Source organism: Pezoporus occidentalis, unplaced genomic scaffold (assembly GCF_034315485.1).
Source record: "Pezoporus occidentalis ecotype Australia unplaced genomic scaffold, CSIRO_AGI_Poc_V1 ctg56, whole genome shotgun sequence".
NCBI lineage: Eukaryota > Metazoa > Chordata > Aves > Psittaciformes > Psittacidae > Pezoporus > Pezoporus occidentalis.
This window is the reverse complement of record NW_026915899.1, coordinates 2,695,121-2,723,066: the sequence shown is the minus strand read 5'-3', so window position 1 is coordinate 2,723,066 and position 27,946 is coordinate 2,695,121. Positions and strand designations below refer to the sequence as shown.

Here is a 27,946-nt window from a genome sequence, read left to right as displayed (position 1 = left end):
TTAAAATTTCCTAAGCAGTAGGAAAGAGATTTACAAATTGTTGTAGTCCAAAATTTTCTATACAGAAAACAGCATCTTATTTATTCCTACAGTAACAGGATGGAAAGAGCCACATCTTATTAAAAAGTAGGTACCAACTCTCATGTTAAAATAGTATCCTTAGTTTCAGAATCAAAGACCCAATCTTCTACTGAGCTATGTAATCAAAACCTCAGTTTACACAAGTGGATATATTATAAATTACAGAAACCTCTAAAGCAGCAATAAAAGAAGTGCTCAGGGTATAGTTCTGGATTACAGTGTATGCCAATAAAAACTGAAAGAGCTAGAAATCATAAATCATGAGAACTTAAGTTCCCAAAAGCTGATGCTGTATATTTTAGGTATAGGATATTTTTATTCTGAGGCATACTTATAACATAGTATATTTAATCTAAGCCCCAGAAAACAATGCCCCTTATATAAGTGTTCAGAAGCGATTACAAACAGACTTGTTCTCTTCCTGAAAATTTTACTCTCAAAGATAGGCTAGAAAACTCTGTTACTGGCTTTCAAAGAGACACAGGCTCCTTAAGAGCTTCTGAAGATGTGGGTGCTGAAGCAAAACTACAGCCCTCAGGGTAAAACTACAGCCCTCAGGGTAAAACTTCAGCCCTCAATTTTTTATTACCTGAAGTCCCAAGAAAAGCTTATTGTTACAAACTTAAAATCGGTTACTGGGCCAAAAAGAAGAACTACCTTGTTTTTTCCCTTTTACGAGCAGTCAGCAGCAAATGACTACAAGGGATAATAAGAGTAAAACAAGCCGGCAGTGGTATGCTTACAGCATTCATTCAGTTTCCAGTCTGAAGTATTGAGACTTCCCTAACTCAAGGTGGTATCTCGGTAGTTAAGGTTGTTTAAAGATTTTCCTTCAACCAAATTCAAACAGTTTGTGTTCTAAACCCATGTAAAATCTTTTAATCTTTGATAAGTAGCCCCTCATCTTAGTTACCCAACCACTCTTTTTTTTTAAGCCTTTCACTCAGCAGTATTACAAGATATTATCTAGGTCTTGCATCAGAAGAGGCAGAAAGCAACTACTCCCTATTCACCTTCTTTGTGCAGCTCATAATTTTAAAGACTTGCATTATATTCCTTCACTTAGCTAACTAGTCCAAGCTGAAGAATATAATCCATCATTTAGAAACTGTTCCACACATTTGATCACACTTATCTTGTTCTGTTTTGTTGTGGGTTTGTTTTTTTTTGTCTGTTTAACTTTCAATCCATCATTTCAAAATGAGATGGACAGAAGGGATTAGAACAGCACACAGCACACCTAGCACAAGCTCATTTTAGGTTTTAAAAGTAGCAAAGTGTTGGATTCTCTTTTGAGGAACACTTGCATAAATCCTTCTCCTCCTTATGTGGTAACAGGCAATGCTTCCAACATGGATACTTAGCTTCTTTACGAATTTCTGGTAAAGGACTTTATCCAAGTGCATTTTGCAAATGCAGCTAAACTGTAGAGGTGTTCACAGGCCCACTGACTCCTTCCAAAAGCTTCCAGATTTCTGCTGCTTTACAGGAGTTATAGAAAATATTAAATAATGTGTGGTTTTATCCTTTAACCATTTATTCTGTTTATTTTTGCACTTCCTACAAACTTTCCTGATGTGTATGCCTAATTGTCTGTACTCTCCTGAATCCTCTTGAAATCATTCTCAAAATCTGATGCCATACCCACTCCATTCCATTCTTCTCATACCAAAGCAGTTCTGAGCATTGATCTTGTTTACCCATTACCAGAGACCTTCATAGGACACAATCAAAGATACATTTCTAAATGAGCAGAGTTAGCAATTGCCTCTGAAATTCTTACTGGGCATCCTGACACATAGTATCCTAATGATGTATTCAATCTTCTCAAACTGATGGGCAGGAACTTAAGCCTTACAGTGACTGATTAAGCCACTAGAAATTTCAGGAGGATCCCAAAAGATTGACAGACATGGATAGACACTAGTCCAAACTCAGCAATTTCCATGTAAAGCTTATTGTTGTAGCATACTTCTACTATAAAGTTAGTGATACCACAAACAATAGATTTAATTGCAGTTCTTCTAAACCAATTTACAATTTTTAGTTGCAAAGTAGATACTTTGCAAAGTATGACTCAGGCTCATTATTAATGATAGTCTCAGTGGAGACCGGTTTGAAGGAACATTTATTCAAAAAGACTCAGATGTTGGCACATCAAGAGTTTCAGGATCCACTCTGAAACAATTTGGCTAAGGCCAGAACATCAACAACCATGATAACAGTCATTGGCTGCTCAGACTACTTCTACTCAGAGCCATACAGGAAGACTACAGTAGATATGCTTTTTCAGCATTTTCACTATTCAGAGTTTTGAACAGATGATAGTAGATATGCTTTAATTACTGTCACACCAAAACAGCAGGCCTAACTTAACAGCTGTGTTAATTACACTCAAACAGCTCACAGTTACAAGTCTACTCTCTGAGTTTATCAACTTTCTAGCATTCTTCAATAAAATGTTTTTGCTTGTTTTTTTTTTTTCTTCAGGTATTAATAAAGTATTCAAAGAGCTCTATGCAGAGGAGCTTCAAACAAGAGTTTGAAGATCTGAAGGTCCTTTGGAAAAGGAAAAAAATCACAGAGAATGACACAATACTGCATGCGTTTTGCCCTCAAAGTCTTCCCTTAATGGTATTCTTAACAATAATTTATGTGTATTCTAACAACATTCTACTGAATTGAGAAAGATAAAACCTACTTACAGGAAAATTTCTAGACACTTGCTCTAGTTTTTCTTCTTTTCCTTCACTCAGTTTAAAGCACTATAAAAACAGTATTTGCTCCAACAGATTATGTAAGAAAACGAGAAGCAGATATCTGAGCATGAAAACAGAAAAGATTCTGGCACCTGCTATGGCCATGCTTATGTTTCACAAGATTTGAGTCTCACATATGATACATTGAGTAACAGAAACATACCATTTAGGGTATCATTAGATAAGTGCTTGCTAGAAATGCTGAGCTTGTCCATTTCTGATTGGAAGGAAAGCCCTTCTAGAACCCTGAAGAAGCACAAATGCCTGCCCTAATTGCAGAGCCTATTTCTCATTAAATTTCTCATGTTTATGATTTTAAAATTAGTATCTAAACTTGAGAAACTGGAAGTTTAAATTAAACTTTTTCATAATTTAGAAATAGCTTTATGGAAGCTACTGATAATGAAAAGAGTAATCCCAAGATATTGTTTATTCATTAGAAGTCTCCATTCAACAACAGTCACTTCCAGCAACGCAGAGCAATCTGCTTGCAATCATCCCTGTAATTTTTATATATATATATAATATATATACATATATACACATAAATACATATACATGTATATATTAGCATTCATAAAGTTTTACAACACAACTTGCACTTTAATTCCGCCCTGCCCCCCCCCCCCCCCCCCAACCCAGCTATTACTTTTACAAGTGTTTTAAAACACAATTCTGATCAAGCAAATCCGGTGGTTTTCCTTAGAATAGTTGTAGCTTCAAGGCAAAAAAACAAACACCATGTTTTGTCATTCCCAGGATACAACTTGGACAAGACACTAGCATAAAATGAACAATCTGGATTTCTGGAAATTACTAAACATGGTTATTACCATATAGAAGTTCTCTCTCACAGATGGAGCTACAGCAATAACAGCTGCAGGAAGAGTCACAAAGAATGAATATGCAGCTCAAATATTAAGAGAACTATGTACAGAAATAATTACTGTTAGGGTTTCTGACAATTTCTGACAGGACTCCCACATTTCTAAAACATACATTTCTGACTGGCATTATGATCTATTTATGTAGAAATTGAAGCACTACTGTAGTAGTGTCTTTCAGTATCAGCTATATGATTTTAGCTGAGATTCTGAAGCCTGCTTATGAAACAGAACCATATATCACATTTCCCCTGAACACACCACAATTGAAGTGCTGTGTTCAGCTGAGGGGAGGAAAGCCTACTTCCTCCATTTATCTAAGATTACAGAAGTGCTGGGCTGATGCACACCCAGAAATCCTAGACGAAATATCACCACATTAGCATTGGTAGACCTCGCAGTGCCTGTGATACAGAAACTTGACCCATGGCATGAAATCACATATGCAACAGACAGGTGGTTCACATGGCAAGAGGGAGATAACAGCTAGACGCAGACACAGTGAATATTCCTCTTATCCGTGAATCTTGACTAACGAACCTATATTCTCAGACAACAGATGTGCAATTTATCATACCCCTAAACTACCTGCCAAAAATAATTGCAGACATAATCAGAAAGCCTGTCTTGCAGGAGTTTAACAAAAATGTTCAAAGAAAGCTATCTTCAACCTTAGAAATAAAACTTTGGAATGTCCCATAAAGAATTTTCAGAAGAACCAGGGTCATTTATCTCAACATTTGAACTGCATATTCATGCTATTTATCTTTTACCACAGACCCCTGAAAGGCTTTCAAAGCAGCATTCGATCCATCCATCCCTCCATGCATCTGACTTGAGGCACACATTAGCAACAACTTTCAGTAACTGAGGAAAAAGAAAGAACTTCGCTGGAATCCCTCTGTAGATCATAAATCTTGCTATATAATCAGCCATAGAAACAGTTAGCACCTACATCAGCATACATTAGCCCCTGTAAATTAATTATCTCCCTTTTATTCTAAAAATTTCCAGGCCCTAATAAATAATTATATTAATATTTTATTGCTATTTTTAATACATCTGGTTAGATCACTATAAAATGCATATATTTCCCCTTTGGTTATTTTATTACCATTACAGTTGAACTTAAAATGAAGAGTTATACTCTATTTTACACATGAACATTACGTTTTCAGATGGCACAGATCAGCATGCGCTTTCTACTGAATGTTAACGGGACTCTGTTGAGGAAAGTATTCTAAAGGACGCTTTTGTAATAAGAAAGCTAATTGTGATGGATATATAGGAATGTCTACTTAATTAAATGGAAGAAATGCTTGTGGAGTAAGTTCTAGTTTTCCCATATGTACAGCCATTATTACTACAGGTGAAAATGCAAGAATACTCATTCAACATCTACAATTTAGAACTGGGTTAAAGACAACCGGCTTTATTATGAGCATGGTAAACTGACATCTGAAACGTTTTACCTTTTGATGGTTCAACTTGAAATGCAAGATAAAATCTAGAATACCACATCCAGTTTTAGGAACCCCGATACAAGGAAAAATATGAATAAACTGGAGCGAGGGCACAAGGTCACCAAGATCCTCCAAGGTATGGAGCAAATGCCCTGCGAGAGGACAAGAGAACTAAGGCCACTGAGAAAAGAAGGCTTCAGATGCACCTAATAGCAGCCTGCTAAAACCTACGTTACCAAGACAGCAGTTGGTTTTTAATAGTGGTGTGTATTAGCAGGATGAGAGACAAGCAGCAAAAACAAACAAGAAGTGCTTCATCCGGCTACAGGAAGAAACTTTTTCAACATGAGGACAATCAAGCTTTGGAACAGGTTAATCCTCCAAGATTGTGCAGTCTCCATCCTTGAAGGTTTCAAGACCCAACTTGACAAAGCCCTGAGCGACCTGATCTGACCTCAGAGATGACCCTACAGGATGGCCTGTAGAGGCCCCTTCCTCCCAGACTTATTTTATGTTTTATCCTATGATCCATCTTATGATTTTAGAAGTTTTTGTTTTCCTGAAATAAGTGAGGTATAGTCTTTCTGTGACAAGAGCTAAGGAAAAAAATTTCAGCATGTATAGCCACTTGGGAGCCTATAACTAGAAAGAACAAACTGAGAAAGAAGATGCAAAGTAATCTAAGAAAATATAATAGACTAAACTATTGTGCAATACAAAACATTAACTAGTGGAAAAGTTCTGCAAAACTCTCTAATTGGAGCCAAAGACATACTTGAATAAACCGCCTCAGATCACAAAAAAATATTACTGGATCTGCTAAAGCAACAGATCATTTGACCACTGGTTTTATTTCTCCTCAAGGCTAATGGCTGTAAGCATGTCAGGAAGTGACTGTCATGCTGCTCAATGCCAACACGGTCTCTCATTCAAGAATGAATATGTGTTGTTATATTAGAAATAAACAGACACATTAAATAAAGAGGGGAGGGTGTAAGATGGGTGAGGAAAGAAGAAGTAATAGATATTATGTGTCACAAAACCCAAAAAGAAATACATGTTTCTTAATAATATCTTTGACAATTTTGGAACCAAGAAAATGATACAGCCGGGATGAGTTTGTTTTCTCTTAAGAATAATATAGGGATACAAATACAATCATTCTTCCATTGCACTCTTGTGCATTTGAAAGACACACACACACCTAACAAAAACAAAGCAAAACAAAACAACCTATTTAGCTCATATGAATAAAGAATTTCACAACAGGACCCTAACTGTTATCAAAGTACACTCTTTTAACTTATCCAGTACTGGTAGACCAGTACTTGCACCAAATGTAAGCCTATGCTGATGCATAAATCAAGAGAAATATTCGGCAGAGATTCTTCAACTGCACTTATCACCACATCACATATTCCTCTTCTTTAAAATCCCTGTACAGTTTATTCAGACATCTCAAAGTATCAGTAGTCATACATGAGCCTCTTGTGACACACCTTCACAAAGTAAATGTAATAGGGCTGCTCCCAATCTGTTCATCCCCAGTCTGCACTGACATTGGGGATTGCCCCAGCCCAGGTGCAGGACCTTGCACTTGGCCTTATTGAATTTCATAATGTTCGCATGGCCCCACCTCAGAGTTGTCAAAGTCCCTCTGGATGGCATCCCTTTGGCAAAACAATCTTTATTCTGTTTTTTAACCTCTTCCTTTTAATTATAAGATTCCTTATCGGGTTAGTTCTCCCAGCCAACTCAACCTGCAACTACATGACCATTCTATCTTGATAAGTAAAGTGTTATCAACGCAGAAGGGGACCAAAACAAGAGAATGGGAATAAAAAAAAACAAGTAAACCATTTCATTTCAGCAGTACCTGTCAGTTGCACTGAATTAACTGTAACATCATTAGTCACACCACTGGCATAAACTTTCAAGCCTGCTTTTGATAGATGAGCGCATCCTTTTTGATAGATGAATACATCTAATTCATAACCATTCCATTTATATAACAGCTTAAATTTTCATCAATGCAGTTTAATTCCATTACAATTAATTTCAGGATTCTGCTTATCAGTACTTGACAGTTTTGTACCAAAACACAGTTTTAAGGGTAAAATATGCAATCTCTGAACCTCTTTTTCTAGGAAAAAAAAATAAAAATAGCAAACAGAGCAGCAGGCCTGTGACAAAAGATGTTCCAGAAACAGGTAAGACAGCTGGAGGGCTTGCATTTCTTTACCTGGCTTTCTTCCTTTAAAGTGGATTTCAAGTTCTTACTTTTGTCTTCATACGTTTTTACATATTTTGGGTATGTGGTCAAATATTTTAAAATGTAGTAGTTCTAAGAGACTGAAATAAGAAAACCGTCATTTTTTACAGGAACCAACATTAGAAGATGACTATGCTTTTCAACACTGCTACACAAAACATTGAGCTACTTATTTGATCTTTAACCAGGAGACATACACGTAAAATAACTTAAAAGAAGTTAGACTTATGTTTTTTTACACAATTTTATACCAATTTTGTTACAAGTTTATGCCTTAGTCAACCTGCCTTAGCCAATGCAACATTTGTATTAAAACTTAAGTCATAGGTAAGAATATGTTAAAGCACTTTTAAAAATACTAAGTACCGTAAGGAAAGAAATAACAGGCAACAAAATGCAATCAAAATAAAGAATCTGGAAACCATTAATTTAGTTTCACTGAAAAGTACAGCAGTACAGCTTCAATCCATAGGAATTTTTTTATGGTTATTCATATTTTATGATGATTTATTAATGATGGGAGGATAGCCATTTTTGACACAATCTCCAGAGTCTTTGCTACATGAAAGCCACTTGGAAAACAAAACCTCAAATTTTCAAGCATTTCTCCAAAGCACTTCAAAACAAATGAATTTACATGAGACCTATCTAAACGACTGAATATAAGAAGTACAGTAGAAGCATTTGTCCATCACCTCATCTTGTAATAGAATGTTAGGAATAAACTAAAGTTTCGCTATCCCTGCAACCATTGCTATTGTCATGGGAAAAAAAAAAAAACAAAACACAAAACCCTGAAACAATTTCACAGAAAAGATCCTCTACACTATACAAGTAACTTGTTTGAATAGCAGAGAATAACCACAAAGAGAAGGTACAAACACAGAAAAAAAATAAAAGAAGCAGCAGCAATCTGCTAAATATTTGTAACTGTAATTTATTTTCTAATCAGCTCACTGAAAGCAGCAAACGAACCCTGACTGCAAACATGTGCCTCCCAAATACTGCTAACAAAAAAAAAAAAAAAAAAGTCTTTGTTGCCAATGCAAAATACAAGTCATCATGTTTCAGAAACTTTCCATTTCTAGCAAATGGTCAATTTTGGTCCCATCAGAACCCAGGAATTCACAACAACTATCATTTTAGTGCATATATTCTGTGGTTACGAAATCAGATTTTTACTTTCTATGGCACAGATCTTAATGACACAGATCTGAAAAACAAATATTAGATAAATATTATTTGATGCCTAATGCGACACAAAGCCTATAAAATTCAATTCAGGTAATTTTTTTACAAATTGAGAGGTTTCTGTTTTACAGTGTGTCAGCGCTGCAGCACAAAGTGTTTAAATCTGCTAAATATCAAATGCAGATATTTGGACTCTCACTTAATCCATGGTAGATTGTATGGATTCCTCACATAAATGCAAGATGTTCAGCTACATATTTACTATTCCTTGTAGATCTTTCTAATCTTCATAAACTTACATGCCAGTGATTGCAAATGTGTACATACAAATCCATCATTATTAGTTGCAACTTGTTGTATTGGACAGAAAATGGTTCTCCCATTTATAGCTTCTCCACATGGAAGAAATTCAAACACATGGTGAAGTAGCATCAGTATCAAGCTTTAAATAAATGTTTTACAAATATGATCATATTTTCAGAACTATTGTTTAGAGTTTGCTATATTAAGGACTTTAAAATGAAGAAATAAGCCAGCTTTTCATCAGCTCAGTGAGGCCATTTTACTTTGAGACTTGAGCAAATGTTCTCCATGCTTGGTGACGGAGATGTCCAACATGCCTCTAGAATTGGAGATTTCAACTCTGCTCTCAAACACCATACTTCCATGAAACATCTGGCTATTTTAATGAAAAGAAGTTGCACAATTTTTTCCTTCCTTTTCCTTTCTTAATACTATGCCAAACTTCCAGCAGATTTCTCCAATGTGAAAATCTACTTCTCCCCTGTTTTTCATAGATGCACTCTATCTCAACAGCCTTAAAATATTCCAAGGCCATGACATTAATCAGTTAACTCTACTACTTACAGACAGGAAAAATCAATTTACCTGAATGCCATCAAGCAACTTGCTCATGCACCAGTAACTGTCAGCTTCTATGTTCTGCAGCACTTCTTCAGGCAGACTGGAAACATCAAAATTTTCCACTTCTTCCTCTTCTGTTTCAGGAAAACAGAAAGAGAATCAAGTCAATGAAGTGCACAGAATAAATAAAGCAAGGATGATGAAAATATGTGAAAACAAAGACAACCACTACTTATCTTCTAGTCAAAAACTTCAATGCACATTTACTTTAACAGGGACTAAATGAATCATTTATTGCTCAACTGTGTCACCTAATGGCTTTAAATGTTAATGAATACTCAATTTCTTGCAGACTGTGAAAAACCCAAACCATGCCCGGTTAACCAGAATTAATATATAATAAATTATTTCATTCTAAACATTTCACACCTGAAGGAGGATCATCAGAAGCACTTTGAGAGCCCTCAAGCTATGTATGAGCAATCTGCAGAACATGGCTGTGTTTGCATCACGTACAGCAAAATATGTTGCCAGTCTTGGCAGAAGAAAAAGCCTTGAAAAATGCTTTTTTAGAAAACCAGTGAAATTTATTTAGAAACCTGACTACAGCTTTTTAAGGAGGGTTTGTTTTTCAGGCAAACATTTGGAACCAGAAGGAAATCAGATAAAAGGAAACATGATTCCTACCCGTCACTCCCAAAAATACCATGATTCTCAATACTGGAAAAGCACAGAATGACACCTATTTAATTCAACACACGAGTATGTTAACAGAAATTTGCATTTTGCTATGAACTGAAATTTACCACCTAAGCCACACCATCTTACTTTTAAACCATGGCATCTGAATAAATCCATCTTGAACACTAAATGTGCTGCCTTGCCAGCTAAAACATAAAGCCCCCGTACAGCCCTAGAAGAGAGTTTAACACAAGTTGGGAATGCTCCAAGTAAATGCTGTAGCTTTCCTCTTGCAGCAGCAGCTCAGAGTGTTTTACTGTATCAAGATAAAAACCAAAGATGTCTTTCCCAGCCCTGGTTTCTTCTCAAGGAGGGGAAGGTGCAGAAGAAAGAGGTGTTTGATTCAACTTAAATCAAAGAAAGAACTTCTTCCATTACACAACTGCAAGTAAACGGTAACAGAAAACAAGGATATGTGATGCCTTAAAACTCCTCTAATCATCTGTCTCATAGGCTTCTGTAATGACATATTGCAAAGCTAAGTACACCTTTAGATTGTCATGCTTGATTATGCTGCCTTAAAGCACTTATTTGTCAACTGGTAATAATCACGAGAATTACACGTTATAAAATAATTTTAACATAACAGTGATTTTACCACCACTAGTAGACACTGGTGGCAAGATGTCTACTTACCAAAGGCATTCTTGTTTGAACTGGTGTCTATATGTGGATGTGCATCTTAGTTTTGCATTATAAAGTATTATTCAGCTGCAGGACAAGGAGATTAGGCTGTGCTAATAAAAAACTATTGAAGATATTGGGAAACCTGGTAACTAAAACAGGGGATTGCAGCAGAGACCCCATAAAATAAAAGCATGCAATGCTCTCAGACATAGCAGGACCGTAAGCAATGCACCTGAAGTCACTTAGTGGGTAAAGAAATATCACCTTTGCCACCTTTGCCTTGGAGTTCAGTTTCAAAAAGCAGTTTCTAAAATGAAATTACCAAACAAGTACCCCACATATTTTAAAACATCCTATACAATAAACTCAGCTATAACACTGCCTTGCAGAAGAATGAAGAAAAAGTTAGTAGCAGACTGCAACAACACATTTTTTTAACAGCTGATACTTCTGTGAGCCGGAAGAAACTCCTTATCCAATGTCAGCAGCATACTCCTCCCAGCAAAAAGCGACAGACCTACCCCCCCAGAAGTAAGTATCATACTCCTCCCTCTGCAATGGACAGCAGATTCTCACAATTCTCTGTGGAAAACAGAGGCAATATAGGCAGTAACTAGGAGGCAACACCCCTCCAACATCTTTCTGTTGAGTTCACTTACTTTATTAGACTTTCCTCATGAAAGACTGCTTCTAGCACAAACTTGGTTTCCTTTCACTCTGCAAATCCAACCCCTTCAGAAAAATCATGTTAAGAGAAAAGCCTAGCATCATATAAAAGACAAAAGTTTTTTCAAAGTAAAGATGCTTAAATACAATGGTGATGACAAGAGAGGATTGAAGGCAAACAGACCAACTCAACAAAAAACCCAAAACATGCAGCAATAAAAAAACTTAACTCAGGCTACACAAGTAGTTAAGGTGATATACATTTGGCAAAACCAAGCCAAACTGAACTGCCACTTCCACAGTTCAAAAAGAAGACAGCAGAAAGGTCCCTCAAAGTCTAGAAAAAAACAGCAAATTTTTATGAATGTTAACATGTCCTTTACTAAGTCCACTAACAGAAAAGTTTACTAAGTGTACTCACAAGGCTTACTCCCAGAAAGACTAAAAATTATTAGACTTAACATGGACCCAAAAAAAAAAGGCAATTTAAGATGGCAAGTTTCATACCAGCCTGTGAAAAACTCAATATTATCTACCTACTTCCAATCTCATGTGCCCTGAGATTTCACAAAATAAACAAGAAAACCCCACCATTTTCAGAAGCCCTTTTTAACAGTTCAGAAATTAAAATTAAGCATGAATATTCCCATTAGTTTATAAGAGACTTTTCCAGACAGAAGATGACTTATGTAACCTCTACAGCAGGAACATTATTTTTGTCATATCCTATTCATGTTAATTCATAAATGCCTTACAGTTATGCAGTTTATGTTTGCTATATATTCATAAACCAGAGTCCCAGTGGAAAAGCATCTAGCTATTTTTTTTTCATTTTAACAGGTAAAAAAAGTGAGTAACCCATTCTCCCTAAACCTCACAATATCTACAGAAAAATCAATAAATGAACCAAACTTACTCATATTTATATAAAACATAAACATATATTGAACTTTATTCAGCTTGAAAGAAGCAGTCTTCAGGCCTTCGTTCACAAAACATTTGCTGAAAGAATAAGATTATGACTACTTAGATAATGTTCCTTTGCAAATTTCCTGCCTTTGAGCAACTTTTCATGATACTGCTATTGCATTTCTGAACAAAAAGGAAGTTATAAATTGTAGCACAACACAATAACTCCTCTACAGGTGGGCATGAAAAGATAACGAATGAGCCTTTTTATCTTCTCTTTCTCATCTTTCTTATCTTACCTCTTTTTTGTCCTCTTTCAAAATCTACCATTTCATACCATATGCTCGTACTAGCATTTAAACCAACAAAAAAGCTGAAGACACACCTAACCATTGGAAGTGGGTGTCTTCACCTCCCTCCACAGCCAATGCAGAAAAACAAGTAGGGACCGTGTCTTGTTCTAAAGCAGAAATCTAAAATAAATCAGATGAATCACATACAAAGAAAATCCTGGGTTTGTCAATATTAGCTATAACTTGAACTGAAAAGGAATGCCTTTTAATACAGACCTCTAAACTTTGGAAGTCTGTAAGGACCCATCAAAAGTATTCCCATCCTGTGACTGAACTATCTGCAACAAGTGAAAACAGAAGGCTGCAAGAAAACAACAGCAGTTTGAGAAACAAGGCTGAAGCAGCTTGGACAGCAAAGATACTCAAGCATTAGTATTTTGGGGAAAAAAGTAGATTCTAATTGTTCTAGTAACAGAGGACTAGCAAATTGGAAAGACTTTTTTTTTATTCCCAGCCCATCCTCCAAAAATACACTTTTTAAGAAAAAATTTCTAATGATTCCAACTACTTTTCATCATGGGTATGTTCACCAAACACAAAGGATGTCAGGACAGGCCCTTCTGGAAAGAACATAGGTCTGACGTATATTCACCATTCTAAGTAGAGTTCTCCTTTTTCCACAGGAAAAAGAAAAATGGGTTAGAGACAAAAAGGCAACTATTATCAAGTTCTTTCTGCTCTAGTTTAGGTGACCCTATAAATCAAAATATACAGATAGCATTCAAGAACCATTCAATTCTTTCACCAAAGGAATCCATAGTCCCAAAATATAATACCACAGACTCACAAGCTCAACCATTAGAGACATAAAAATAGCACTTCTGGGAAGCACTCATCTAGTTTTCTTGTTCTGTCTCTCCCTTTGGAAGAGGCGTTCAAGAACACTATACTTTTACATGGCTTGTACTGACTTATCTTTAGTGTTTTCATAAGCCTCAAACATAAAACAGATATGCAGGATTTTTTATATGCTCTTTAAATATATAAGCTGCTTCCCATCCAATTTTCATTCCCATTGTGTTTCTCGTGCATCAAGTCATCTCTACTAATGTCAGATAATAAAGCTTTGACATAAAAAAAAAAGTAAATGTGTTAGACATTCAATTGTATTTCAGTAACACTCTAGAAGTATTTATCCTATGTAAAACAACTGTCTCAAACTTTTGCTTAAAACTGTGCAACTAAGTATTTCAAAGAGTCTGTCAAATTACTTTAATAACTAAAATACATTTTTCATTAGATCAGCTATGTAGCATGTTTTTGTATATGCTATATTACCTGGTACTTTTTTATTTAAATGAGGTATATGCTGAACAAGGAGAAAAGTCCAGACACTAAATCTACTGAAGAAGACACAACATTGCAAAAGCCACCAACCAACCAAGTGGTCAGTGACATGCCATGGTTTCTGCTGCATCAATTCACCTTAACTTGCTTAAGTTTTTTGAAGAAGTTCAAAACTGACTCCTAACGTGAACAACCTGTTTCAGGGAGAGCTGAAATAAAAAAGGCCATCATTTTCATGACAAGCTTCAATTAAGGAACACTTGATTGGCAGACTAATACACAAAATACAGTCTACATGACGTTTATTCATTTATTTGTGTGGGCACATAGTGCAAAGTGCTGCTTCTTATTTCAATTTAACACTTGTGCTGGAAAACGATTGCAAATTCTTGTTTTAGATAAATTTAAATTTCTTTTCAACGAGTGAAATCTGAGAGAACAGTAATATAAAGATTAAATAACAAGAATATGGAGGCAAATAGCAGGCCAATGTGTACATGTATCAATATCCAGGGAGAAAAAGATCACTGCAAAATTTCACAATTAAAAATCTCACAGCAACATTTCTTATTTTCTTCAGTTTCCTGCAGAGATCTTTATTGTGTTATCTATGTTATTGTAGAAGACAGTAAAACAGTTGCCCTGAGGAAAACTTCTGTAGAATGGAGTCAATAACATGCTGATCTGAATATGTGCATTGCCGTAAGCACAGTATTAGCCGTTTTTCACTCATTCCTAGCTTATGCTTCCAAAACTTCCCACAGTGCAAAAAAGAAAGAGCACCTTTTTCTAAACAGCTTTAACTGGATCCATTCCCAAAGGCAGAGACAGAAGGATGAAATGAAAAATTTATATAAAGTATTAATTACAAATACTTCCAAATGTATTTTTCCAATGACAACAGAAAATACACACACGCTAAACATAATACTGCTTTGTCTCCATTGAAAATAGATTTTTAGCCTAATTGCTGATTTTGGTGGAAGTTGTTAAAAATGTTAAAATCAAGTTCATGTCTCATCTGTGTCTTTAAGAAGTATTTGATTTCTTAAAAAAAAAAAACAAAAAACCAAAACACACTAAAATAAAAAAGTGCTTAAATTCACCATTTCAGCACAGATCATAGGTAAAGCAGCTGTCATTACAGGCAGATCAAGTCAAACAATATACATTTTTGCATTACAGAACTGGAAATTTTTAATTTCAGAGAGGATTTTATTTATGAAAAAAATCATATCCTGAAATAACACTAAAATACTGAAAACTGATATGATTTAAATGGGTTAATGATATTGCTACAGTAACTAGCCACCCTCTTAATGCATCCAAATGGCCGGCTGTGTCCAACCATGTTCAAATGCAACAAACAAAAAAGCAACCTGCATTCAGAATTTCTTCTAAACCAATACTCAAGTCTTCACAAAATGGGAAAGAAATTAATGTAATGTGACAGTTTTACTACTTCATTACACTAAGCAAGCTCATATAAAAAATGTCTCTATTAAATAAAGCATACATTCTTTCAAAGGGAACTATTTTTTAGTGAAAGAGGCATTTAATTGGGTTATTAAAATTTTAATTTTAGCTCTTTATCTTGAAATGGTGTCTCAGCACTCAGAATAAGGCAAAACTCAGATGAATGCACTGAAGTGGAGGCAGGGGATGAGACGGATGGTGATATGAGAAAGAATCAGTACACCTGCATCCCAGAAAGCCAACTGTCCCCTGGGCTGCATCAAAAGGAACATGGTCAGCAGGTTGAGGGAGAGGATTCTCCCCTGCTACTCCACTTTCATGACACCCTGCCTGGAGTATCACATCCACCTTTGGGGCCCCCAACACAAATGGGCTGTGGAGCTGCCCTAGCTGGTTCAGAGAAGGGATAAAAGATGATGAGAGGTCTCAAGCACCTCTCCTATGAAGACAGGCTAAGTGAGTTGTGCTTGTTCAGCCTGAAGAAAAGACTCTGGGGAGACCCTATAACAGTCTTCTAATACCTCAAGGGGGCTTACAAAAAATCTGGAGAGGGACTTCAGGGGAAAACAGTGATAGGACAAGGGGTTACAGCATTAAACTGAAAGAGGGGAGATTTAGATTAGGAAACAATTCTTTACTATGAGGGTGGTGAGACACTGGAACTGGTTTCCCAAAGAAGTTGTGCCTGTCCCACCCCAGAAGTGTTCAAGACCAGGTTGGACAAGGTTTTGAGCAATCTGATTTGGCGGAAGGTGTCCCTGCAGAGGTACTTGTGTGTAAGAACTTTGCTTTGTTGTAATCTACTTTAGATGTTTTATTTTCAGAAAGATCTAACCTGAAAGTTACCAGCAAAATATACAAACTACAAAACTATACACATACATATATACGCAAAACTATATTGCATGCAGAGATGCACAGTAACATCTACAGAATCTTTCAAACTCGGTTTTCAAAAAGCCTTCTGAAACAGCTATTCAGTCACTGCTGCATTAGTGCAATGTTTTCCAAGGAGATCAGGACATAATAGAGCATTTAAATGTAAATTTTTTTCAGTAACAATTACCTAATTAAATATGTACATAACCACATCAGTATCTCTCATTGAAAACAATCCTAATTACCTATTTATCTGATAGAAATAGCTTTTGAGCTATTAAGGATTAATCACCAAAGCAAAAAGTTCCCTTTCTTTATAATACTGTAGTCACAAAGGTAAAATTAAAACTAAAAAAATAAACTTAACTATCTCATCAGTCCAGGCTTAGGTAAACATGACCTTAATGCATTTCAAATATTCCCCTCTTCTGAATCATGTTCTCCCATATGCAATGTATTGTTGACTTGTCTGGTTTAAGACTGTTAATAATATTACACTTGCTTTCAATTGCTCTGCAACAATTTCCTTAAGATGCAAATGGAAGAAAAATAAATATCCTTTCTACATCAGTATAAGAATGTTGTTTCAAACATTAATCATTTACTTTATCAATATATTAATTCTTTAAATATGAGAAATGTTATAAAATCCCCTGACCTAGAAAACAAGGTCAATCACCAGCTTCAAAAACATTGTAAGCTTGATTACTTTGACCTAATTTTTAGGCTCATAAAAATTAATATATGACCCTGAAAGTACTCTCAATTTATTCTATCACAAAACAGTAAATACTTCATACACTTATTCTCTAATTTCAGACTTTCCATAACAGTAATCAGTGAATCACTGAGAGTCTTTCTTTAGTGGGCCTACATGCTTGCAAATGAGATTTTTCTACTTAGGCTTTTTCCAGACTAGATTTTAATGCTAATCTTTCCCCACACACACACTAGGTAGTCCATAACTTGTCCTTAATTCCTACTGTACGTACCATGTGGAAATAGGCCTGGTTTTAAAAATCATCAATTTATTTGAAAAATAGGGAAATTCTCACCTCATGTTGCATGTTAAATGATTCCTCATAGGCTGCAGACACAGATTACTGCTCAACAATTCAGATATGAGAAAGATTAAAAATATATTTACTACTTCAACAACTCTACCACCAAAACAGGATACAAAAGAGAACTAAGTAAATCAGGTGGCACCAACAGGTCTTTGATACATAGAACTTACATAATGCTAAGTATGAGACTGGCAGCTGAGATATCTGCCTGGTAAAAGCAGCTTACATTGAAAAAGAAAGGTATAAGCCACATCCTTGAGTATGACATTATTGTGAAAGAAGAGCCTTCAAAGCTTGTAAGATAACAGCTCTTCTTAAAAATGTATTTTAGCAACAATGAAAAACACAACATTCAGCACAAATGATTCTCAGAGAAATCACTTCAATAGATTTACTGCTGTCAACCAAAACAGGTTGCCAGGGATAAGTGGTGCATGTGATATCAAATTATGGGACTAGTAATTAGCATCCAGTATGCATGATGAGCACAGGATGCTGATGAGCATTTTCTTAGAATGCCTGATAACGGAGTTTCCTGAGAAATCCAAAAGGTGCTTGGAGAATAGGAAATGAAAGATTAAAGGTTGAACATGTCTCCCAAATCATATCTGTTAATTACCTAGTTTTTGCTTATCACTTAGTTTTTTTTAAAGCATCAAGCTTATGTATGCTCATATGCACAAACACACAGAGCACAGAACTGCAAGAATGGGTAAGAGTAAATCATAGCGTGGTCAAACAAGTCTAAAGGAAGTCTCAGTAACACAGGCATTACTTGTATTACACAGTCAGATTGGTTACAAGGCTATTTTAGAGACAATCACTGTAGGATTGTATTTTCTTAAATAGAAGAACCTTCAAAAAGAATCCATAAGTTAATGTAAATTTAACAAACTGGGGGCAATATCAACTACATTAAATGCAAATTTAAAAGATTAAGAAAACAGTCTATGCATCTACATATGCAAGGGTGAATTTGAAGTATTGAAAATTGATACTTCTTACATGATAGTACTATTACAAAAAAAAAAAACAACAAATGGTCTTGCACATAATTACTTAATATTATAAGGTAGGCAATGTGAACTCATTTGAACAATCTCATAAACAGAAGTATCTTTAATAAATTACCTGGATAACCTAACCAGGCTGAATGTTCAACTTGGGTAAATTGAAAAATAATTAAAACAATCCAAGAAATGGTATGTAAATATAAAACCTTTCTAAAATGCATAAGTTTAATTTTTTCAGTGATGAAAGACTGAAAAATTTACAATTGTCAAGTAAGCTCAGCAACCATTTACACGACAGTAACTCCATATAAATATAAATGCACCCAGTCATGAAAAAAAAAAATAACTTGTTATTGTCACTGAATTGAGCAACTAAATATATTCTCAAAGAAAAATAGGTGGCAGGGGAAATAACTGTTTTTCAGTGACATCAAATGCACAGCTCTGACAGCGGCAGTTAGCTGCAAATCCAATCTGTGCAATATTGGTCAAATTTCTTAAATATAGTGACTAGCTTCCTTATATTCTGATCCCCATGTCATTCACAATGAATAAGACAGACTTCTTGACTTATTTGCAACAGAACGTAAGTAACGTGTATTATTTGCACTTTTTAGTACAGATTGTATATACTGAATTAAAAGAAGCATATTTGTAGAGAATGAATTCTTGACTGCACAGGCAGCACTATTTGTTATATTACTTGTCAAGTGCATTCCTTGAAAGCCAACCATATCCTGAGCTGCATCAAAAGGAGCGTGACCAGCAGGTCGAAGGAGGTGATCCTGCCCCTCTACTCTGCTCTCGTGAGACCTCACCTGGAGTATTGTGTGCAGTTCTGGTGTCCTCAACATAAAAAGGACATGGATCTGCTGGAACAAGTCCAGAGGAGGGCCACAAGGACGATCAGGGGACTGGAGCACCTCCCGTATGAAGATAGGCTGAGAAAGTTGGGGCTGTTCAGCCTGGAGAAGAGAAGGCTGCGTGGAGACCTCATAGCAGCCTTCCAGTATCTGAAGGGGGCCTATAGGGATACTGGGGAGGGACTCTTCATTAGGGACTGTAGTGATAGGACAAGGGGTAACGGGTTCAAACTTAAACAGGGGAAGTTTAGATTGGATATAAGGAAGAAGTTCTTTCCTGTAACGGTGGTGAGGCTCTGGAATGGGTTGCCCAGGAAAGCTGTGAATGCTCCATCCCTGGCGGTGTTCAAGACCAGGTTGGACGAAGCCTTGGGTGAGATGGCTTAGTGTGAGGTGTCCCTGCCCATGGCAGGGGGGTTGGAACTAGATGATCTTCAGGTCCTTTCCAACCCTAACTATTCTATGATTCTTCTATTCTATGTTAATCTGCTGTGATTTACAATTTCCCAGTTAAGCTGCTACATACACATCTATGGCAAAAAAGCCACAAGGCTTGCTTTATTCAGCAGATTCAATAGCATTTTTACATGCTCTACAGGTACTTATCATTAAGAAATAATCCCACATGGTACAACCTCTAGGAAAAAAGAAAACTGCTCCATCTATTCAAAAATAAGAGTATGATTTTTTACTTTCCTTCCTCTATGTTACCGTAAGAAAGAAGTGTCTTTAAATTAATTAGGGTTACTGTAACAAAATGCTGTAATAAAGTGACTTTTTACCTCCTAATTAACTGAAGATGGAACAAGCAAAAGAACATTTTTGAACTCAGATATGTCTTTGATGAGAATACAATTCATAAGGCAGTATATGTAATAAGTATTGGCTTTTATCAAAACTAATTGCTATAAAATCATGAAGTATTTTCTGTTTCTATGAAATAAGGCAATAAAAGCATATGGAAGAAAAACTTTTGTAAAAAAACTGTTCTTCCCCCCCCCCCTTTTTTTTTGTGCTAAATTACTGAATTTTTCACTTTTGCTTTACAATTTCAGATTTATAAAATTTCAGATTTTCCAAATTAAAAACAATCAAAAAATTCCCACAATGATGAAGCCCAATTACTTTATGATGACTATGATTTAAAAAGGTTTGCATTTAAACTTCAAGCGAAGCCCAAATTAAAATGTTTCAGCATACAAACTTCTGACAACTGTATTTCTGTATTTGAATTGATTTGAAATCTATAAAACATTAACTAACCATATATATCAGTGAAAATAAAAGCTGTTTACAACTGTTTAAAGCACTGATTCACCTACTTTAAAAGCCTCTTAGATCTTGATATGCTACTCATCTATGAAACAGTATTTGAATGTTACATTCCTGACATTTGTATAGCCTGCTATCATTGCCTAAGCAATTCTTTCTCTTTTAGCTTTCTTCCTGTGAGTTACTTCATAACAAACACACAAAGTTGTGATATTTGGATGCCAAGAGCCACTGAAGACATATCCCAGTCTGCTGGAAAGCGTGCTTGAGAAGATTTAGATCTGAAAGTGTAACCACCTCTGTGCTGCTTCATTATAAAAAGATGATTGTCAATTATAACTATAGGGAGACCATGGGGAGAGTAAACGGACGCACCAGCCAGAACTAAAATACACTGCTCCCTTTGGAATACATGTCTCTCCCATAGTTATATTAAATGTATTAACTTTCTCCTTCTTCACTATTCTTTCATTTTTACATCTGCAGAAATCTTCTGGTTTCTCTTCATTTTACTGATTCTACCATTATTCCAGATCATATTTTCCATCTATTCCCACGACCAAACATTTCCAATTTGTAGTTTCAAATAAAACAGTTTTAACTAACCTCTTGTGACTTTCTCACAGTACAAGTCTATTACTTTCTTAATTTCTTTAAAAAATGAGACAATGTAAACCACAAAAGATATTTCAAACTTGACAGAAATGCATTGTTTTTAAGGCAACAATCATATTATCAAATTCATTTAGTTTTTAAAATTCTATAAGTGTACTTTAAACATCATGAAATAACGTCTTCTTTAGACAGATGCAGATAGAAAAAATGCAGAAATACACAGACATGCAAAACAAACTTAGATAATTAAAATCCACATCAGTAATCAGATTGATACATTTAAACACATCATCCTATGCACTAAACCAGGACTTTTGTTAACAGATTTTTTTTTTATTTTTTTTTAATACACAGGGAAGAGAAAGCCTTTCTCCTCAAGCACTCTTTAGCATACCTTGCAGGGAAAAAACAAAGAAAATCCCACCAAACAGAAGAACTAGAAGTATGTACTTGGCTAATACAGACTTTCATTTGACAGATCTGAGAGTTAGCTGAAAACCTCAAATACTTAAAAGACTTACTTATTCTGATTACTAATGACAGAAGTTTTGAGGGTTTTTTTTTTCATGAAAATGTAAAATGGTATTTAATATGGAGTAAAGATATTGAGCAAGAACAAAACCCATTTTAAGCTCTAAACTACCAAAGGCACTTGAAGCAGAAGACTTCAAGTAGGCACTTGAGGTAGATAGACAGCAAGACCATGGCTCTCCATCTGAAAACCAGTATAGAATCACAGAATGTTTTGGGTTGGAAGGGACCTTAAAGATCATGCAGTTCCAACCTCCCTACCACAGGCAGAGCCACCTCCCACTAGACCAGGTTGCTCAGACCCACATTCAGCTGGGCCTTAAACACTTGCAGTGATGGGGCATACACAACTTCTCTGTCCCAGTGTCTCACCACCTTCATGGTAACCATTGGTTTAAAAGAACAAACAAAACAAATTGGAAATCACATAACCAATGCAGCAATTGTTACAACCTCATACACTTTCTTGGACAGAATGGAAGTGCCTGGTAGTAGTAAAATGGTGCAGAATAAACTTTCAGGATGAACAGAGACAGTAGAGATAACCTGCAGTATAAGAAGCAATTCTGCTCACCTGTCAGCAGAAACAGAAGACAAACTAGTATAATTATGGTACCTCAACATTTTTGCAACTCATTCATTGAATCACAATATAAAACTAATGACACTTAAAGGTCTTGAAGGCTTCCTCTAGTAAAAAATAGGCAGCACACTGAGTAACTCAAACTGCATGAATATTGCAGTGAGCTGAAACCAGTTACTATCAAAAATTTTCATTTAATTCTCTATTTAACAAGAAATCTGGTCATATACAGCAGCATCTTTAAGATAAAAGCAATTAATTCAAATAGTGGTACCTGGAAGTAGCTACTACCAATCATCTGATAAATCCTCTGCTCAACACCTAGTCTAATCTTTGAGATAGTACGTTTGCTTCTTCCATAGTTGCTCTTAACAGCTATTCCCTGCTGCCAATCTATCTTAACTCCTTTAGACATTTTTTTAAAGCTTGTCAACCAAACACAGATCAAAAATACAGCAACCGGTGCTTGCTATGCTTTCAATGAAAATACTGCAGTATGATAATTAGTTATATCAGTGCTCTGAAATACTTATTTAGTATAGGTTAAAGTGACAGCTTTGGGACTCAGCACACCAACTTAGTATGCTGATGCCACTTGGAAATTGGAAAAGCATTTTCTAACATGACAAGCCTGAATGACATGGATATTTTCTTCTGAAGCACATGAAAGTTCCTTTTTACTCAAACCCTTATAAAAATAATGCTGACAAAAAAAAAAAGAAAAAAAAAGGAAATTTGGGGGTTTTTCTTTTTTCTTTATCAAACACATTTCCCCCCTCTCTTCTCCTAAAGAAAAAGTTACTTTCTAATATAGCATAGTTTTCCTGTGAAGCTATATTCATAAGAAATCATATATCCACCACTTTGCATTTTGTCTAACTTTTATATTTCTCTTATTACCATCTTTAATTTGACTCAAAAAAAAAAACAAAACTTAGGAATAGCTTTTAAAACAGGGGAAAGCATTTTTCATTTTAAACTACTTTATTCATATAAACTGCATCAAACTGAATCAGATAAACATATCAGGGCTGATATGAAGAACCGGTCTTCGACAAATACATAATTTCAGTTTGGTTTAGAACATCACTCAATTAGCACAAGCATAAGGGAATAAAGAAAATACTTTCCCAAGTAAAAAGAAAATCAACTTAAACATGTACTTCCCTTATTTTCAAACAGAAGCTTTTATTTTTAAATGAGAAAAAATTTGAACTGAACTGTCATATTGAATTATATTTTGATAATTGCCCACAGAAGTATGTCGAATAGAGAACAGTTCAGAATTCAGAGAGCATTATCTAGTTTGATAATCAAAAAATACCATGAATATCTAGACTGTAAATAGTAATGTTATAAAGAAATTCAACATTCCTATTAATATTCAGCAAAGCCTACTCTTTGAAAATGACAAACTGTTTCAAATTAGACAAAAACAGTGACAGTTAGAGAAGCTTCATAAACTCTAGTAGACGAATACAAGTATGACAGCTGTTCTTTCTCTCTTGTCATTCAAACTTTAATTTAGCTTGATAACTGGAGTATAAAGTTAATGCAACAGAGAAGCTCATTTAATAATAAAACTGAAGTACTATTACTTTATTTTTCAATGTGTTTGTTTGTGGTTTTTTCCCTTCTGTTTCTTTTACGACGTAAAACACTTTCAGTGTTCTGGTTTCATGAGTTGAATTCAGACACCCAGAGTAATTCTATTACCATAAAAACTTGACATATTTTAAGTTTTGCATCAACATGGCTTCCTATTAACAACCCTTTTTGGTTTTCTTCCAAAGGCATCCTTCATATATGCTTTACGTACTGTCCTTTTTTCATTCAGCAAAAATTTATGCTTTAGTTATGTAGATTACTCTTACACCTTAGAATTTCAGGGTTTAGAGGGTGCTAAGTTTTGTTGTTTGGTTTTGGTACTTTTCTAAACAGAAATTTGCAACAGAGCAAGAAATACAATGACTCAAAATATTAATTTTCTCTGAGAGAACAAAAAAATAACAGGCAATGAAGCAGTTGGATATACTTACTAGGATAATCCTAATGCTTCTTTTTCACTTCTGACAGTAACTGTTAACCACAGCCTGAGAGTTTGAACTTTAATTAGTTTTTTTCACTTCAAATAGATAGAAACCTTTTAAAAAGTATCCACAAAAAAAGTTGTAGTTTAAATATGTTAATTTCTCCCTGACAGTGAAGCCTACTTCATCAACTAACAAACCCTTATGAACTAAGTAATCAGCACTCTTACTACTATGCATCTGTAATCAAACTATTTTAATACAGTCCACACTTGATTGAAACTTGCAATATGTACCAGCTCATGAGAATAAGAATTTTGATTCTGCAGTTTGTGTGGTTAACCAAATGGACTTTCAAGAACTTAAGTTTGTTTCAAGGGAAACATGAAGATGACTGGAGTTATTTTCTCCATCCCATCAGTATGATATGACTTCAGACACTTTGGTTCTAATGATCTGTGACGCTACTTAAAAAAAATTGAGATTATAGGAAAATATGACAGAAGTAATATGAAAAATAATTCTACATACAATAAGCAAAAGACAGCAAAGCCTAAGCTTTGTCACCTTTCAGGGCAACCTTCAGAGGTGGGGAAAAAAAAATTAATGCATCTATTTTTCTTTTATTAGCCTTGAAGTTAAAACTGGTACCTAGAAAACGTAGATTCATAGCATTTGCTTATCACAGTTACTGCTAAAATTTTGATCAGTCAGTCTCGAATCTCTCCCCATACGACTACTGGATGCACCCATGCATCCGACATTTCAGATGAACTGTTACGATTAGTTTGGAAATCTGACAGTATACTGAAGAGACTGAAATCAAAACTGAAATACAGAGGTAGAGAAGGATTGATTCTGTAAAACAGTATTGCCTAATTATAATAGATCATGGCCATTCAAAACAGTACTAGAAAATAAAAACTGCAGAAAAGCAGGTTGCCATACCCTACATGGATTTTGAGATGCTTTTATGAGTACTCTCTAACTTGCTAAGAAAAAAATAGGTGTAATTCACTAAGACTTATCATGACCACTCAGTTTAATAATACAGCTAAAGCACCCTAAAAGCTACCTGGCATTAAACAGAGATCTTACTTCTCCCTTCTTCCCTAACATGCTCCTATCCCCACATCAACACTGACATCCATCTCTGATCCCTAAGATAAGAGCAGAAAGTTAAATTATTCATTTTATTATGGGGCTAGTTTCCTGCCAGTGTAACTGAACTGATCCACCATGCCAGAGAAAACCCAATGCTGACCAACAAGAGAAGGCAGGAATGCATGTCTGGAGTTAGAAAACTGAAAGCAAAGCTACTGATTTTGACAGTAGCAAGCCCCAATTCAGCTGTGTAATCTAAGCACTTGGCAAACAAACCCTTTTCTGTCCAACTAAACCCAATTTGGAAATACTCAAATATGTAGCTCCACTGTGAAGTTTAAAGAACAGTGAAATGAAACTAGAATAGGCAGGGTACACTGACCTCTGTTAACAGCAAATGGGATCTGGAGTAAGATTAATTCTACAGAATATAAGAATCTAGTTCACACATTTCCAAGCCTTTTCTGGAAATCAAATACATTAATGAGTAAAACATACATAGCAATATATTACCACCCAACTACACCAAAGAGTTACTTGTCAATGTGTGCACAGCTGCTCTTTATAAACACCTTAAGGTTACTATACTCCAAGAAATGCCAGAAGCGCTAATTGGGTTGGCACAATTAGCTAAAAATCCACTAGTTAAATAAGTAAATCACCTCATTTTGACCAAAGCAGATTAAGAGAGCGCTTATGCGGAGAGATTCACATGTATATTTGATACCGAATGCCACTGACTTCCAGTAGGGTAAGCAACTAAGGAAATAGAGTAGGGAATAAACTAGTCACTAGCAAGACACACACAAAGTGCTTACCTGGGTAAAGCTCAACTACATTCTTTAGGGCCTTTAATATTACAATTACATGAAAAAATAGTCCTCAATTGAAATAGTTGTATAACTCCAAGACACAGCAAAGTGCTCACTGAAGAATTAGTGAAACTGCAGCTAAAAAAATTAGCATTCTAACAAGCTGAAAAATAAAAATAAATTTGTCTAAGTAAATAACCAAAATAAATATCCAAACAGACACACACAAAAGGATCAAAAGATTAAATGCAATTTATAGCTAATTTACCCATTAACCTATTCTTGCCATTCCACAAGTCCTACAGACATATTTGCCCTCCTTCATGCTCTCTCATTCTCTAACCTTCCAAAAACTAAGCAGATGTCCTCTTAATATTACCTACATTTTCCTTACAGTTCTGTTTGCAGTGCCTCCAAATATACAGCTTTATTAACCAGCCCTAGGCACAGCAGTATATTATGGCAAGCACTGCTAGTTGACAAACAATTCAAACAATTCAATGCTCACTATTTTCAAAGTTCTCCTCCTTGATTAAAGTCCATGGAAGGATGTAAAATTGATTTCTTCTCCCAATTAGGCCTGAAAAGCTATATTATATATTAGTAAAGAAAATTGATCAGATATTGTGAATGACTTATTTTTAAGTAAGACATATGTAAAAAATGAACAATTTAAAAATATAATCTAGCCAAGGCTTTTTTAAAGCACTAAAATTTAAGTCTATATTTTTACCTCCTTTGATGCAATGTAAATCATCTGGAGGAATTTAGGGTTTTTCACTATAACTCAAATATCTAAATGAATAAAAAACTGCTGACAACCTTCTGAATTACAGAAGAATATTCATGCATTTTAAAAGCGACTACAAATTCTGAGGATACACAGCTTCTTTACAAGGATCAATTATATCAGGACTGTAAACTTCAGAATCTAAAAATTGCAGTGACTTAAAAATGGGGCAATTAGTACTTTCTGCACAAAAAGAATGGTTGAATTCCAACTGAGGACTCTGATAGGTGGCATAAAAGAGAAGATGTAAGGAGGAAATAAGATCTATAAAAGGGTCTCAAGAAGCTCCTAAATAAAGTAGAACAAGCCAAACCATAAGAAACAGGATAAAACACAATTTAGCTCCACAAGTCAATTTAATAATGAGTTAAGACACATGCTGTCAGGACTGCCTTTCAGCACCTATCATTTCTAGCTTCTTTCCCACTGCAGTCACAACCAGTGCTGCCACACAGCACAGGAGACTGGTACAGAAGAACCATGCCCTCTGCACTGCGGACAGGCGCTAAACGGGTCTTTTGATTACTTGTGGACCTTTTTCACTTTTTCCATGTGGCAAAAGCAGGAATCATCAATGCATAAAATCAAATTCAGATGCTGTTTATCTTACTCATCACAGTCTTCTCTCTCTTCACCTACTCTGCACAAAAAAATATTTTCACTGGACAATAGATGGGCTCATCAACAGTGTAGAGTGGGGGAAAGTCAAAAAGTGAATGGCAATTATCTCAAAGCCAGCTAAGGCAATGCTGAACAATTGCTGCATCATGTTTCTATATACATATGTGTGCATATACTATATGTTTTGTAACAT

The 27,946-nt window shown here is 35.4% G+C and overlaps 1 protein-coding gene across 3 annotated transcripts in view; it reads right to left on the bottom strand.

Annotated features, from left to right (window-relative positions):
* Nucleotides 1–27,946, bottom strand: part of TBC1D22A (TBC1 domain family member 22A) — a 169,509-nt gene that overhangs the window by 93,525 nt on the left and 48,038 nt on the right. For 2 of the 3 annotated variants that reach the window (XM_062638358.1, XM_062638355.1), the window contains exon 9: nucleotides 9,539–9,648. In XM_062638358.1, coding sequence (XP_062494342.1) covers nucleotides 9,539–9,648 — 110 coding nt within the window. The remainder of the gene's footprint in view (nucleotides 1–9,538; nucleotides 9,649–27,946) is intronic. The other variant, XM_062638357.1, reaches the window with a different exon arrangement.